At 33.9% G+C, this 17,374-nt stretch overlaps 3 protein-coding genes across 3 annotated transcripts; all 3 read left to right on the top strand.

The window, feature by feature from the left end:
- LOC130820470 (uncharacterized) lies at window positions 1-5,672 on the top strand. The gene is made up of 9 exons (XM_057685858.1): window positions 1-730; window positions 1,725-1,931; window positions 2,002-2,247; window positions 2,582-2,651; window positions 2,737-2,898; window positions 3,015-3,106; window positions 3,528-3,710; window positions 3,784-3,920; window positions 4,750-5,672. The coding sequence occupies exons 1-9, from the start codon at window positions 212-214 to the stop codon at window positions 4,928-4,930; spliced, it is 1,797 nt and encodes a 598-aa protein (XP_057541841.1). The 5' UTR covers window positions 1-211; the 3' UTR covers window positions 4,931-5,672.
- A 2,604-nt stretch (window positions 5,673-8,276) lies between these two features.
- On the top strand, window positions 8,277-12,533 carry LOC130820469 (uncharacterized). Its single transcript, XM_057685857.1, has 4 exons — window positions 8,277-8,433; window positions 8,512-8,793; window positions 10,759-10,994; window positions 11,865-12,533. The coding sequence occupies exons 2-4, from the start codon at window positions 8,545-8,547 to the stop codon at window positions 12,055-12,057; spliced, it is 678 nt and encodes a 225-aa protein (XP_057541840.1). The 5' UTR covers window positions 8,277-8,433; window positions 8,512-8,544; the 3' UTR covers window positions 12,058-12,533.
- A 1,246-nt stretch (window positions 12,534-13,779) lies between these two features.
- Window positions 13,780-15,654, top strand: LOC130820468 (histone H3.3). Its single transcript, XM_057685856.1, has 3 exons — window positions 13,780-14,010; window positions 14,835-14,906; window positions 15,001-15,654. The coding sequence occupies exons 2-3, from the start codon at window positions 14,835-14,837 to the stop codon at window positions 15,337-15,339; spliced, it is 411 nt and encodes a 136-aa protein (XP_057541839.1). The 5' UTR covers window positions 13,780-14,010; the 3' UTR covers window positions 15,340-15,654.
- Window positions 15,655-17,374: the final 1,720 nt, after the last annotated feature.

Below are 17,374 nucleotides of genomic sequence, written 5' to 3'. Positions count from 1 at the left end.
CTTACACACACGAAAAGAGTGGTTCCTTTTCGTTGTCCTTAAGCCCTTTTTCAACTCCCTGAGAAACCTGACCAGCTTACCTCAAGAAGTCAAGTATCAACTCTAATCATCTTTTCTATACTCTTCTGTTCAACTATTTTTCTATGTGAATTCTCGAAAAAGCTTACGAACCTTCTAGAAATGACGGTCTAATGCCACGTGGCAGACCTCCATGGCGCTACTACATAACGGCGGACTTGAACATACTCACACTCAAGAAACAACCCGAATTTTCCGGACCTTGGTTGAAAAAGCTGACCGCAAATTCGCTAGGGTTCGAGACCTTCCGGCATTCGGACCCGGGTCTACCCCTGCCCGATACTTAAACAAGGTGTTTAAAGCTTACACTAAGCTGTGGGATTTCCAGCGAAGAAACCGGGCCAAGTTGGTGGAGTCGGGTCTACAAAGGTGGGAAATCGGGGAGATCGCTTCTCGGATCGGGCAATTGTATTTCGGGCAGTACATGAGGAGTAGTGAAGTTCGGTATTTATTGGAGTCATATGTATTTTACGAGGCAATTCTAAATCGTGGATATTTTCAAGAAAATGGTGGGATTAATGTCAGGTTTAAGGAATTAAGGTTTTATGCTCGATTTTTGTTGGTTGCTTTGATTTTGAATCGCCGTCATGTTGTTGCTTTGCTCATTGACCGTTTTAAAGCTCTTGTTGATGATAGCCGTTCTACATTTCGGGTATATCCTTCATCTTTTTCTTTTTTAATTATGTTAGGAAGAGGAAAGGGGAGCAATGATGAGAATCAATCCCATGATCTTACCCGAGAAATGTGTTAATCTGAGACAAGACCCTATTCTCGTCTTTATCTTATCCTTTTAGTTATGATTCATAATCAATAAAATTTGAAATTATGGGTTGAATCATATTAATTATTGGGATTATTAGTGTCTAAATTATAATGTTTATGTAATTGTGGTGGGTAATGGCTAATGGGACATGGGGTGTTATTGTTTTAGTTGATGGATTTAGCCTTTAGGAATTGTTTTTGGGCAATCGGCTTTTGATGTAAAAAGTAGCTAAAATCAAGTTTAATTATGGGTTATACAGTGGGTTTGTAATCATTTTTGTACTTGAAAGTTTTTTTTTTTAGTTTCTTTTTGTTCTTGTGTTTTTTTCCGAAGCTTCCAAGAACCGGAATATTAGCTTTAAATGTTTCATTGTAAGGTCAATTATGTTTGTAGTTCATGTGAGCTAGCTTCAATGGTAAAGTCTGTATGGATAGTTTTGAAGATTTGTGGGTGTTTGCATCATTTGTTGATGTTCATTGTTTGTTGTTTTAAAACATAGTCCCAATGTACAGTTTCGTTTGGTATCGGTTGCATAACAACTATCGCGGTCAATACCAACGATTTCTTGGTTGTCTAGGCCCACAAAGTAAAAATGTGGTAACGAAACAGTGATGCGGTAACAGGAGTGATGCGTTTATCGTAACGTCTAAATATTAGTTGAAATTACAACGTGGGAAATTTCGGTTTTTTTTTTTTTTTTTAAAAACCTTTACAACGCGGCCGACGCGATGCAATGCGGCCTTGTTTTTACACTATGTCTAGGCCTATATTCCGGTCGCAGTAAACTTTGTTTAGTATTTATCAATTTGTGGCGCTTTGTGGGGTTTGAATCTGTGAAATTTATTCAATTGAATTTCTTTTAAAAATGAAAATGATTTTTCAGGAAACTAGCTTCCGAGAATGGAGACAAGTGGTTCAAGAGATTGTTCGCTTTATAAATGCTGAAAAGTCATTTTCTAATGCGCGGCCTTTGCGGTACTGTGCTATGTTTGACACTCATCCGGACTCATTGCCGTATGTGGCTCGCTTCCATGCAAAGAAGATTCTTAAGTTGAAAGACGCAGTGTTAACTAGCTACCACCAGAATGAGGTGAATTATTTATTTGTGTCATTTCCGAGGATACTTGAGATTAGCTCATATGTTTATGTATGTGTTTCAGGTTAAGTTTGCAGAATTGACTTTAGACACCTACAGAATGCTGCAATGTTTAGAATGGGAGTCGAGTGGTTCTTTTTACCAAAAACATCAAAATGAACCACTTCAAAATGGTATTCATCACAAGGATTTTTCTGGGACTTCTGGTTTGATCGACATCAATTTGGCTGCTGATTTGACTGATCCTACGTTACCCCCAAATCCAAGGAAAGCCGTTATCTATCGCCCTACAGCAATGCACTTTGTTGCAGTGAGTACTGAATATTTGCCTTGACTTTTGTTTTTTCAAGTTCCTGAGAATTTATGACTGAACTGATGAGCATTATGTGAATTATCTATCCTAAGAAATCTATAACTTTGATTCAATGAAGGTATTAGAACCTGGTCTTTGACGTGAAAACCTTTTGTTATGAAGGCATTAAGTTTCATTGTCTTGGATTCAGAACAAATTACTTATGTTGTTCCATTTCAATACCTGTACTCATTCATTTAGCAAGGCACAGAAGCACAGTATCATTTCAGACCTCTTTACCGTTTGAAACTTTCTGTTAGGAACCCTCTTGATGACTATGCTTCTTCGGCAGGTGATTGCAACTATGTGTGAGGAGCTCCCGATGGATAGTATTATTCTGATATATGTGTCATCCTCCTTGGGTAAATTGGGTTCTTCTGTACATTCTTTGTCATGCATTTAGTGTATGTCACTTCTTAATGTTTTGTTGGCTCTTGACTTTCGCAGGAACCTCTAGTCCTGTTAGATCAGAAGTTTCTAGCGGTTCTAGAAGATATTCAGAGAATAAAGTGTTTCTTTCGGGTAACCATGATCAAAACATGTCTAAAAAGGGATACTTAAGCGGTTATTACGATAATTCTTTGTGTTTAAGTCCACGTGGAATCGGAGGTGGGCACCATGCAGATTATTTTTTACTTCATAAAATCTTAATGCTTTGGCTGGTTCAAAATTTTAGTACTTAGATATAACTGTAACTTATGAGTCCACTTTTCCTGTTTTTCCAGGTTCAAGTAATCTTTACCCTGGAGATTTACTACCGTTCACCAGAAGACCTCTCTTCTTTATTATTGATAGTGATAACAGCCATGCATTCAAGGCAGGTTTGTCAAAACTTTTTCTGATCAGATAAGCTAACTTCGCTGATTAAATGGTTAAACTTTTTCTGTTATAATGATCATCTAAAACGTGATTTATGCTACTCCTATGTTTTCTTGTACTTTTCCCTTTTAAATAGAATAGAAGAAACAAATTTCTATTTCATGACCTTGCTATTCAGATAAGTGGGTATAGTGGACACAAGTCTAGATTACAGATGCCTTTTAAGTCAGGAGACGTGAAAGAATGTTTTCGTATTCTCCTATCCGCGCTCACCCCCAACAAAAATTAACCTCGTGATTAAAGTTTGTAAATTGATATGGGGCACAAGTAGTTTATATGTTGAATCATCAAAGTTCTGAACTACTTTTCACAACCCATTTTTTTTTTTTGAAGAATTCATTTGTTGTAGACATTTGCAGATTATTCATGGTTCAGAAAGAGGGGAGCCTTCAGCACTGTTACTTTCTCCTTTAAGGCCATCATTCAAGAACCCTCCTAATGTTGATGCCATTGAAAATGGGAGTCAATTTACTCTGTTTCTGACATCTCCTTTGCTAGCTTTTTGCCAATTGGTTGGTCTCTCTGAGTCTGATAGAGAAACGGTAAGCTTTCAACTTATACATCAAACAAATTTTATTGTGTTTGGATTCTAAATAAAAACAAACATTTCTTCAGGACACTTACGATGAGGCTGAAAACATAATTGCGAATGCACTTGCTAAATGGGAGGTCATGTTATGCTCGTCCACAAAAATTGATCTTGTTTGGGCTCAAGTGCTTCCAGATCCGTTCCTTCGCCGTATTATTCTTAGGTATGCTCCCTGATATTTGCCATGAGGTGGAGGAACTATAATAGAGGCATTAGCCTGAATAAACTGTGCTAGTCCAAGCCATAGTTACACGTAACGTGGAACGTAGCCACATTCCACGATCCGGGTACGTTCGTCCCCAATCACCACAAAACGTGACCCAAATCGCTCAAGGTTATATCGCGGTGTGGAGACCTTTTTAAAAAGGAATTTTGGCCTTCGTTTATGAATCAAACAAAAAAGAGGGGAGGAAAAAATCAGACGAAACCTAGAAAGCTAAAAAACTTCCACTTCCCCGTTCCAAACCGAATGTCGTTCCCAAGTCAATCTAGGTTTGCTCCTTGTTCTAGTTTCCATTCCCCGTTCCAAACCGAATGTCGTTCTAGGTAACAACGTTCCAAGCCAACCTATTACTTAGCTGTTTAATTGTCATCTTGCAAAATGGAGCTGGTCTTTTACTGGTTTGATTACCATTCATCACAATATACCCACCACCAAAGAAGAATGCACACAGGTCTTAGATTTAAATACCGTGTAATGAAAGCAAATGAAATGAACTATGAAGAAAACTACTACAAACCCGTTTACCTCCTCTCATTTTAAGATTTTTTCTTCCTTGCCTTTAAAAAAAGTTGAAAAGGGCTAGTAAATGCAGATTAGTTTTAACTTTCAATAGATCACATATAAATTTAGAAAATTGTTTCAGTTGAGAAAGCTAGAACGAATCCAATAAGTTCATTTGCTAGTATTTTACTACACACCTGCATACTTTTCTATGAAGGGGAACTTTATAAGCTTATGCTGTTTTATCGCTCTGCTTGATGCCATTCAGATTCATCTTTTGCCGTGCTGTGCTCACTCTCTTCCACCCCGCTGAAACAAGAGAATCGTACATACCTGAATGCTTGCCACATCTTCCCGGTTTTGTATCACCCGATTCAGAAGCTGTTGGTTCTTATGTTCGACGACTTGCTGATCACCTCAAAGTTTCTAACTCTTTCATTTACTCGTAATCGAAACAAGGCTTCTCTTCAGGCCTACAAAAATTCGAGTTTTGTTCAATATCAGATGAATAGAGCTACCGAGGAAGATTTGTGCACCACAGACTATTCTTCCCTTTACTGTAGAGGATGTTTTGGGTTTTTTTTAAGGGTACCGGAACTTGATCCACATCGATCATCATGCTTTCTACTGATTGGGTCGTTGGGTGGCTCCTTGTTTTGGTATACCATGTGAAAATAGTGTGTAGGTTTTTTCTTAATACCCTTATTTTAAATAGAAATTTTTTTTTCTTGCAATTGTATTTAGTTAGCAAATTGTTGTGAGACTCATAGTGTTGTATTTCTGAATATTCACAATTACGCTATATTCCTTCACACTTATGTACCAAATAAGTTGTTCTTGCACCAATGTAGTGGAGCGGCTCAAAGATCATTGCTAAATATGCGTGTGTTGGGTCATTTAAATGTTTTTAAGCTCTAAAGTAGTTGTCTTTAGACCTCGTTAATGTTGTAATGACTACATGATAAACAAACCTAGCCCGAGGGTTATCGGGAATCCTCTTTCGGTGCCTTCGTCAGTATATGACAACAAAGAGGTGATTTGGTCTGTTCTACAAACCTCGAGCGAAGAATAAGTAATAATGGAGTGTTTATGTTGGATGTGAGTTGTGACTTGTGAGGTTCTTTTGTCTTAAAATTTAGAGTCTTTAAGTTTTGATAATGGCTGTCAGAGAAACTTAATATAGAGAATTAAATGTGATTCTCTTCTTCGTGGGTCAAAGGAAAGTATTTATAAGAAAATTCTAAAAGGTCAAGAGAAGGATTGGGCGTGTGATGCGGATTTTTTTTGAGGTGTTGGCTTCTTTTATGACATATCATGTTCACGAGCCAAATGTATGCAAGCTTGGTTAAGGAGTGTAAGCCTAATTTTAAGTTTGACAAGCATGATTAGGCCTCAATGTAAAGTTTAATTTTATGCCAGAGTTATGCCATACTAAACCCATTTCCTAATATATAAACGCCAAAATTTTGATTTCCACCCATAGTTCACATAAGATTGGATTTTTGGGAGAATAATGTTGCATACAATGTCAGATTGTTTGTAATTTTCTAAATGATAAATGTTGAGAACTTATGTGATTCTTTTTGGAATAATAAACCTTTTTATATTAGATGAGGTAAAATCGATAACATTATCAACATTTTTTAAAAAATTAAATTCAGTTTACTACGACAAAAACCGTTGAAATCTTTGATGATTCTTTGTCTTTAGAGAATTGGTAAAACCAGCAAGGCTCTTGGTAAGCTTCCTTAGATTAGTGGGAAAAGCAACTAAGTTGTTCTAGTAAGGTAATATTATTGAGGTTTTTAGTGTATACGAAAATAAAATTGTCAACGACTTCAACGGTATCATATTATTATAATAGGGTGTTTGGTAAAATAGATTATTAGACAATTTTATTTTATATTGACATCAAATGATCTAATGCTAATGTTTATAAAATTAGCTCGTTGAAACAATAAGATATTTTTTAACAAACTACCCTTAGTAGCGTCATCAAAATCATCCATTCAAGTCAGTTGACAAATTAAAATCAATCACTCCAGTCAACAAACAACTATGAGTATTTACCTCTCCGGTTCAACTAATGTCCAATTTGACATAGAAAGTATTTTTCAAAAACAATAAAATATAGGAAAAATGTTGAGAATAATCTCTATTTTTGAAATTTTGCTGTGAATAACCGTTACGTTTATTCATAAATAATCTAAACTTTTCACCTTAGTTGCTCACAACACCCCATTGAAAATGTAACCGGCTACAGCAGGTGATAGAGCCGTTTCTAACCTGTTCTCTTCCTTCTTAATGCTGCCATCATCTTCCCCCTTCTTACTTCATATCTCCATTGTTAAACCCAATTTTAGGAGAGAGAAAATTTATTTTATTCTTATTTTGTTTTTTTGTTTTTTTTTTTACAAAAATAAATTCTCATTGTTATTTAGCATACAGTAGAAGTTTAAATTTGAATAAGAATATGAAATGTAAGCATGAATTTGTTGCAAAATTGACAATCGGCTCATTAACAATCCACCATTATATACTTGGAAATTGTGAAATTCATTTTATGTTTATTAAACAATTGAAAGTACATATTTTTTTCTCAACCATTTTCGGCTTCTAAATTGAAAATTGAAATTAGTATTCTTTTGCGATGAAATCAATTTGCTATTGATCGACTAGTTTCTAGACCTAATGATGTTGATACCAAATTACCTAGTTATTTGGGGTTTGCATTTGAAAATCATGAATGTGGATAATGCTCTCAATTTTTGGTATGTTTCTGCTTGTTATTTTTGGATTTGGATTCTATTTTCAAAAGTTTGAATTGGTGAGATAAAAAAAAAATTTTAATTAGGTTTATGGTTTTGGATGTTGGTTTTGCAACAAATTTATGCTCACATTTCACACTCTTATTCAAATTTGAATCTCTATTGTATGCTGAAGAACAACGAGGATTTATTTTTACAAAAAAAAAAAATAAAAAGATGAAATAAATTTTTTCTCTCCTACAGTTGAGTTTAACAATGGATATATGTAGTAAGAAGGAGGAAGATGATGGAAAGAAGAGAACAGGTTAGAAATGATTCTATCACCTGCTGTAACAACCTAACAGGTTACATTTTTAATGGGGTTGCTATGAGCAACTAAGGTGAAAAGTTCGAATTATTCATGAATAATCAAAAATAAGGATTATTCACATCAAAACGTCAAAGCAGAGATTATTCTCAATAATTTTTCCTAAAATTTAGTGACATCATTTGGAGAATTCAAGTTAATTGGAGCATCATTCATTTTTAGAAAAGTAGAAGAGTACACAAATTTTTGTATGACACGGTTTCATTGTGAGACGTGTTTTCACTTAAGTTAAATAACCCAATAACAAAACTTTTAGCTTATGAATTTGGGTTGCCTCACCGTGAGATGGTATCTCACAAGAATAGGCGGATGCCGATGGGTTGATTTTTTTTTTTTTTTTTAGATTTGGAAGAGTATGGCCTTATGGGTTAATTTAGAAATAAATAGTGCCTCCAATTCACTGCACACTGTTCATCTCTTATTCTTAATTTGTATTTTATTATCAATCTATAAATTAAAATATAATCATGTGTGATCTTTTTTGATTCGTCTCAATGCAAGGATTATTTATATGAACTTTTTATAATTTTTAATTATGCACAATTAAAAATATTAAAAATTAAATAAATGTATTAGATAGAGTGTAAAAAGCAAATGGGATATTAATAGTAAATTCGCGACAGTAGCTATAAAAAAAGGGAGATGAATACTCCTATATTTGTTATCTGTCGGGTACCGATAAATGATAAGAAAGCAGGATAAGATGTGATTGTCCATTTGGACGAAGATTTAGAGATTACAAACCCAACCAACAACCTCACATACCTGTATTACTACTCAAAACCGCCATTGTTATTCATTTCTCTTCAAGTTCAAGGTATGCATTCTATCATCAAATTCTCAGTTCAATTCTTTACTAATTAGAGTACTGATTTTAATTTTATGGGTTTTTTAGGTTTTGGTTTATGCAAGTTATAAAGCAGTAAAAATGGTGGTTCTAGCAAGCAGCAGTGTTAGTATAAATTCATCCCCAATTATGGGGACGGGGGTTAACAATACCCTTTTTCATTCTCAAAAACCCCAAAAACCCTTAATTTTTATGCCAAATGCTAAACCCATTTCTCAATTTCTTTCTCTCCCCCCCTTATCGATTGATGCTGTTTCTCCTTCTTCCGCTAGAACTTCAGCTGTTGCTGTTGCTACCGATACCAATCAGCCCAGTTCTTCTTCTGATCAGGTTTGTTTTCATCATTTTCAATTAGAGCTTTATTATGATTTCAATGGTTTTAGGAACTAGGAAGAATTTGTTTTTAGTTCACTTTTTGCTGGGTTCTAGAATCATCACCATCATACCCGGTTCATAGAAACTATGATAAGGACTCAGGGTATGGGGAGGGATGGAAGACGGCACACCATACCTTACCCTTATACGAGGAGATAAGGAGGTTGCGGCCAAAGATGCCCTTGAGGCCTTGGTTTGACAAAGACCTTCAAAGAATGCTGGGCACTAAAATGTCTTATGAAACTCTGAACAGATTTGTTATGCAAGTACTTGTTACTAGAATTGCATCAAGCAAATAACTGTTTAAATTGCAAAATTCAGTTTTTAAGGTAAGAATCTTACTTAATACCATTCGTCATCCGAATGTTATTAAGTGTCTGTTACCTAGCCTTTCACCAAAACATGTTTGTAGAGATTGTGACTGGGTGCACGCAACTTTACCTTAGTAAAATAAAGAAGTTGTTTCCGATTCGCCTTTGATAGCATGGTACATATCATCATCAACTTTTCATAAATAAGAAATGCACATGATATAATCTGAAATCAAAACACTATAAATTTTGATTCCATCGAGACTCATGAATTGTGTTTTAAGTTAAATTTAAATAAGTTGAAGAACCATCTTTAAATGGCTGTTAGAAGATAGGATGTCGTTTTGTTAGTAGTATGTAGCAGAAAGTTGGCTACTTTGTTTTAGTAGTGTTAGTAGGTATCTTCTGGAGGTATGGCTTGGCTCTATGTTTATATGAGTCCTGAGGGCATAGAAGTATAACTTTGGTACAATTTTGTGAAGAAGTAGTGATATAAAAAGTTGTTTAGCAGACTGAAACACGAGAAGAGAAATCTTTTTGATGAAGCGACTTAGTATCAGCCTCTTGGACATATATACTTGGGACATTGTCTAGTTCTTTTTTATCATCAACGAAACTATTATATGGACTTTCCTGGCCGTTTTATTCCTATGATATATGAACTTTTATAAAGTTTCTCTAAAGTATAGAAAAAGATACTGTGAAGTGTACTTAGTGTTTAAAGATTTTGATATGAATGACTGTCGTCCGTTGAAGTTTGTTGAATCGAGGTTTGAAAGTCTGAACGGATATATAAGCTCTTAGGTTTTTGACTCTGCATCATGGGCACTTCATTTGATGCCTGTTCATGGAATGTTCCGGGTACAAGGATGATATGGGATGCTTCCCTTAATAATAAGCCATACATGCTTGATCCTATTTTTAGATTTTGTCTATTTTGTCCCTGTCCCTGTCGCCGTCCCCGTCACCCAACCTGACTTATTGCAACCTAATTGTTTGATTATAAGGTTGTTTCATTGATAATCGGGTATTTGGGTGTGTACACCGAAAATTCGGATCTATACAATATATGAATTATTTATAACAAACCATGCTTGACGCTTCTTTGTCCATCCCTTCAACACACACAAACACTTTTTTGGAATAAATATCAGATGCAATGCTGCAGAGACATTTTCGCTGTTGCTATATGTTTGAATTAATTCTAAGTAGAAAGTGAAAAGTTTATGCCTGGATTTGAGTTGCTTCCTTTCTCATGTTAGTATTTGTTATCATTTATTGTCTTCCATAGTTCCATTGTTCAGGATGATCATTTAAATTATTCTTTATGCTTGATAATAATCGTCACATTTTACTGCGTGTTTGCCTCACATCCCACTCGTTGCCAAGTCGATATATGCCCAACAAATTTTGAACTACTTGCTGAAATGTTTCTATAGGTTTCTGTTTCTTTTATTCATTTTCATTTTACTCTATATATTTTATTTATCTTTTTATGTATAATGTTGGGTTAAGATATTGGGTGTTTTGCAACTTTAAAATCTCTATTATCTTATTACTCTCGGTGATTTCGCTTGTCTGCTCCAATCAGAATTCTTTTAATGTGCAGGATCAGACAACTAAGAAGTATTATTTTGTGGTTGCAAATGCAAAATTCATGCTTGATGAAGAGGAACATTTTAAAGAGCTTATGAACGAGAGGCTTCGTCTTTTCGGCGAGCGTAACAAAGAGCAGGACTTTTGGCTTGTTATTGAACCTAAGTTCCTGGACAAATTCCCTAACATTACCAAGAGATTAAAGAGACCTGCTGTAGCTTTGGTTTCAACAAACGGTCCATGGATCACGTAAGGGGTCCTTCACCCATGTTTCTCATTTCCTTTAGAATACTTGCAAACATAATACATGTTCTTGGTGTACTACTCCGTCCCACTCAATTCGCTATATTTGCAGTTTCAATGTGCGCTTTTTTGTAACAAATGTAGCAAAATGAACAGGACGGAAAGAGTATAAGTTTGTCATGTTTTTTTTATCTAAGCTCTGGTACAAGTGATCCTTGCGCTGTTCTATAATCAGTAGTCATGTACTTGGCAACAGTAGCCCAACTTTTCACAACCTTAGCATGGATTAACAACATTCAGATCACCCCAATGTTGTTAAGTGGCTCCAAAATTCACACTAATATGAGCTTGTTTTGGATTGACTCTTGATAGCAAAAACTATCTACAACTTCGCACCAATAAATAAGTTCACATGATTTGGTGAGTCATTTTACTATAACCCATTATAGTCTAAAGAGTGAAGACTAAAGCCAAAGAACTATAAATCTTTTGTCTCATAGAGAATGAACAACACAATCCTGCAAACTCCCATTGCCACTATGTTTATACCTTCTATAATCGTCCACTAAACATGCACCTAGAGTTGTAAAGCAATACTGGTTAAGTTGGTAGTATGTCTGTTTTTTTAATATGGAGACAAGGCTACAGATTCTCTACGAGCAAGAGGAGAGAGGGAATTAATCTTTCATGTATGTAGTGAGAATTGAAACTCTTTCACTGGGTGAACGAAAAAACACTCGACCTCTAGGCGTTCTTTGATAATAGTTGTTGATATGACACGATTTTCAATATGCATCTTGAAAGATTTGTATCCTTACTCTACTATCTATACGAAATTCAACCTTATATGACACTTGCACAATTTTTTCTTGACAGGTTCATGAAACTGAGATTGGATCGTGTTCTAGCAGAAAGCTATGAAGCCAACAGCTTAGAAGAAGCATTAGAATCAAACCCAACCAAATTAGAGTTTGAAAAGCCAGAAAAGTGGGTAGCCCCATACAAAAAATATGAATATGGTTGGTGGGAGCCCTTTTTGCCACCAGGACCCCCGAAGCCCGAGGCTTGAAGAGCAGTCGCTAAGTAGTGTTTACCAGTTTTTGTGTTAGATGAATCGAATATTAGTGCATAGTCGCATCTCGCATCTCGCATCTCGCATGGATACTTGAGGTCGATCTTGTTCAGGTACTAGACGAAGCCCTATATCGATAATACAAAAGACCGACTTATTTTGAAGCTGGTGCAGTGCAATAAAGCATGCAGCAACGACAAGAGTTGAAGTAGAAAAGAAAACAATGCATACTTTTTGTGTTGTTTGCTGTGTGGCTAGTTGTTTAAGTATGTCCGTATGTGTTTAGTTATAAATTGTATTTGTAGGGTTGGTGTATTTGCTCTAGGTAATGTACTCATGTTTGCTTACTTTTCTTTACTTCCCTATATGAACAGGTATCCCTAAATATATTTTTCGGTTAGATACCTTGGACATGTTTGAAACACTCTTGGTTTTGTTGTGAGGAATATAAGCAAAAATTTAACTTTTAAAAATGTATTAAAAAAAGAAGGGATGTGTGGATGGAAATTAAATAATTGGTGAAAATTATTTCAGAAATTGTTGTGAGAGACGGTCTCTTTGAGAAATGCATTATAAATATGGGTTAAATAGACTAATTAATACAAATTAAAAAGAATTGTAATTAACTCATGAGATAGAGGGAGTATCCAATATCTAGCCTTCCATCATTTAGAGAATTGTCTAGAGAGGTTATATATTTGGAAGACTTAGCTTAAGTATTATTCAATCATCCACCTGACAAGTCGCATCGCATGTTCTATGACTCCTTTGAAATTGTCATATTTTTAGTTTTTGATCAAAAAACAATTACTTAACTTTGAAATCCAAAGAAATAATTATGGAATTTCTCATCTTGAAAATGAGAAATATTTAAAAATAGGCATAGAAGAGATGTAAAAGGGTTGATACATGAGAAAACTGTGTAACTATAGAATGATGCAAATATTAATTGTAGTTTTTCATGTCACAACACGGAAAAATTGATGTGATGTTTATTTCAATCGCAAGCGTATGATATACATGTATCTAACAGGTTGATTTTAGAATGTATGAGATATTTTCAAACACTAATACTAATATAAGTACAAGAAAATTTTGGTTTAAACAATAATAGAAGCAGTCTAAGATATCGGGAATTATCTAATCGAGTATGAAATTGAGTTACTTTTCTACTTATATAAAAATAAATCTTTATAAGACTTAAAGCGGTTTAATTGTATTTTATTCTTAATCAATAAGTTAAAGCAGAGCCAAATAATATCTTGTTTGATTCTCTGTTTTTTTAAATAAATTTCGTTATAAATTAAACTTCCTCCGTTTTGTTACTTCCAATGAAACCAAGTTTTGTATTATTCATCATTGTAATATATTTTACATATAGTGGTTATTATACGACGAAAAAGATAATCATATGAGATCTTGTTTATTCGTCTTCTAGCATGTTTTTATAATAATAACATTAAATTTTTATAATATTTTTAATTGTATATAAATATAATAATTCAACCAACATACACATTTTAATGCACAAAAAACGTTCAAATGTAAGTAAAAACCGGAGGATATATAGTAATATTTCTAGATTTAATATTAAGAAACTAAATAAATAACATTAAATGAAATTAAATAATTAACATTCAATGACGTGCAAAATGTGTAAAGATAAATCTTGTTCAATCCGACTCAAACACACATCACAAATCTCATCCGTTCACTTCTTCTTAGAAAACACAACTATACCTATTTCATACCGTTGATCAGTTAACTGTTAAAGCACACGGATCACAATACAAGCCGTCCGATTAAACATAATTAGTCGGCTCCATCTCCTATATAAAATACTTCACCTCCAACAATAATAAAGTTTTCTGCTAGTTGTCTTCACCAAGAAAGAGAGAGAAATAAGGAGGAGAAAAACGTTTCAAATTCAAGCAAAGAAATTTAGCGCAGGTAAAGATTTTCAACCAATCTTCTTCAGTTTCTTTATTTTCCTTCTGCTACTTTCGATTTGTATTTTGATTTCTTTTATTTGATTTTAAATTCTTGGTCTCATCGATCGATCGTAATTTAGGGTTTTCTTTGTTTGCAAATTAGTTTTTGAGTTTGAATGTTTTAAAACTTGTATTTGCCTTGGAAATTTATTTAGGGTTTATGATTATTTTTTTTATTCTTTCTGAAGTTGTAACTATTGATTTTTCAATTTAATTGGGGTTGTCCATTGATTTCATCCTTTTAGATTGTTTAGGGCTTTAATAATCTTTTGATTTATGAAATAATTTTTTTAGAGATTATGTTTATTCGTCAAAGCTGACAATTTTTTATTCACGTACTTTTAAATGTACTATAAATTACAATTTTTTGACTATAGTTTTTTAATTTTTAGTACTCATTTTGTAAAATACTTCGCGTTATTTTATATATTGAACTGTATCCATCTATAAGTTTAAAAAATATAATATTATAAAAGTATGCTATTAGACCATTTAAACAATTTCTCACTTTGATTGTATTTTGACTATTTTTTTCTTATATATTAGCTATAATATATAAAATAAGCTTGAACGATAAACAACTTTTACGTATGAATATTTCAGAATTGAGGAAGTATTTGAGTTGGATATTTTTTTTATTGATTGAACGCCTTCAAAATCGTTAATTCGCTCATGTTTTAAAATTTCTTCATTAATTTCTTGATTTTCGATTCTGTACTTATTCTTGATCAAGTGTTTTCAAAAATACTTGATGAAACTAATTAATGAATGGTGTACCTGTAGATGGCCCGTACCAAGCAAACCGCACGTAAGAGTACTGGAGGAAAGGCTCCCAGGAAGCAACTTGCAACCAAGGTTTTCCTCTTTTCCAATTGAAGCTTTTGTAATTTAAATTTGCTAATCTCAGTTCCGTTTTGATTCCTAAACTTGTATCGGTTATATCTAACAGGCTGCCCGTAAATCTGCCCCAACTACTGGAGGAGTGAAGAAGCCTCATCGTTACCGTCCTGGAACTGTGGCACTTCGTGAAATCAGGAAGTACCAGAAGAGTACTGAGCTTTTGATCAGGAAACTGCCATTCCAGAGATTGGTTCGTGAGATTGCCCAAGATTTCAAGACTGATCTTCGTTTCCAGAGTCATGCTGTGTTGGCTCTTCAAGAGGCTGCCGAGGCTTACCTTGTGGGTCTATTTGAGGATACTAACCTCTGCGCCATCCATGCCAAGCGTGTGACCATCATGCCCAAGGACATTCAACTTGCTCGTAGAATCAGGGGTGAACGTGCATAAGCTTGCCTTTTCAAGCTTCTTTTGCAATGTCGTTGTTGCTGCTCTACTTATTACTATAGTTATAGTTTGATCTAGGTTTAATTCAGGACCAAGAATAGGTGTTGGTTTTTGTTGGGTATGATGAAGATTGTGGGATGATTGTGTTGGTTGATGGTGATGGTGATGGTGATGGTGGTGTTACAGAGAAGAAGTTGAACTCTATATATTTGGTGTTTTGTTATTATGTTGCTGATTTCTGGCTTTCTGGGATGTCATACTGATTTTGTGTGGAACATTCATCTAATGTAGTTTATATATTCAGTTGATCGTTCGTTATTCACAATGTCAGTTAATGGTACATTTTTTTGTTTATCTCTTCCCATTATGTGATTCATCTAAAGAGCTTCTCTATCGCTCAGTTGTAATATCTGAAGGAACAGTCGAATTATCTCAAAATTAGACTGTTGGTTAAAAACTTGGAGTGAGATTCATATTTGTTGATGCTTAATGGAGTTTGAGTCATACATGGGTCTTGAATGATTTTTCATATTATTGCTGTATTATTTTATAAAGTAAAACTTTTTTGGTTTTGGTTCTAAAATGGGTTATATTTAGAAGCATAAGTATGACTCAACATAAATTTGCACAATCATAATTTTAATTGAATCATTATTTCATTAGGTTTTGAAAAATGCAACTTGATTTGTGAATCATGAATCAGTTTTTAAGATTTTATTCGAGTTTAATACATGTAATAATATATAACTATGGATAGAATTAAGAACAGTTTTTAAGATTTTATTTGGGTTTAATTAATACATGTAATAATATATAACTATGAATAGAATTAAGAACAAGGAGAAGTTAGGTGTTGCTTATCTTAGAAAATGCGTAAAAATAAATTAAGATGGTTTGGACATATGCAAAGAAAGACTCTCGATTCTCTTGTTAGAAGGATAGAAAGCATCATAGTGGTGGGTAAGAGAAATCGAGAAAGACCTAAGAAAATGTGGGTCGAACAAATAAAGAACAATTTGAGTGAGTTGACCCTCTCTGCGGACCTGACTAGGGATAGGAATAGTTGGAGATGTCAAATCCATATATTAGACTACTATCAGTTTCGTTAACTGCCTTCATGACCTAGTGTCTACTAGCTTTTTGCCCACTCCGTTTTTGTTTCTTTTTTCTCTCATCATGGCTTTATTTTATCTATCTTTTATCTTTTATTTGTATTTTATTGTTATGTTATTTTATGTAGACCTAGTCTTTCTCTGCAAGCAGGTGTTATCTTAGGACAACGTTGCCACTCATATCCTCTTATGCAGGGTTTCTTCTGTTTGGGGGTAAAATCGACCACTTTTCTCTAGTTTTCCCCGTGAAGGGAGTACGGGTATGGATTGTCCGTCAACTTCTCTCACCCAGACCCTCCTCTCGAGCGGGATGTTAGGTATAATGATGATGATGAACAATATATAACTAGCATAAAAAAGTTTTAATATATCAAAGTTGGTTTCATAAAATAGTGATGAATTTTATTATTTTGATTTTTCAACTCAACTTATAAAAAATATGTTTAGATATTTTCTACTTGTGACGTTGAGATTATCTCTAAAAATTTTTAATTTGAAAAATTAGTCAATAAGTGCTTGCAAATAACTCCCTTTGTTCCTTAATGAAGTTTCCGAGTAAGTAATGTTCATCTAGGAAAAATGGGGATCATAAAAATTAAAAAAATATTAAAATAACATTAGTGGAAAAAATGTAGGAACCACAACTAATAAAAAAAATTTAAAAAAGTTATTGGGAAATATGTAAAGATCATAAGAAATACAAAAATGTTAAAATAAAGTCGGTGGAAGATATATGGAGATCATACTATTTTTTTATCCAAAATTTATAACTTAAAAAGAAAATTTTTCATGAAAACAATTAAACACCCTAAAATGACAAATAAGAACTTATTCAAGAAACAAAGAGTATAAAAATTAGTGGTAACATTGTTGTTTGTGACTAGCTACCGCAAGCAACCACCAACATAGTACTTCCAATTTCCAAA

The sequence above is a fragment of the Amaranthus tricolor genome, chromosome 8 (assembly GCF_026212465.1).
Source record: "Amaranthus tricolor cultivar Red isolate AtriRed21 chromosome 8, ASM2621246v1, whole genome shotgun sequence".
Classification (NCBI taxonomy): domain Eukaryota; kingdom Viridiplantae; phylum Streptophyta; class Magnoliopsida; order Caryophyllales; family Amaranthaceae; genus Amaranthus; species Amaranthus tricolor.
The sequence above is the reverse complement of the archived record's forward strand: the minus strand, read 5'-3'. Positions and strand labels throughout refer to the sequence as shown.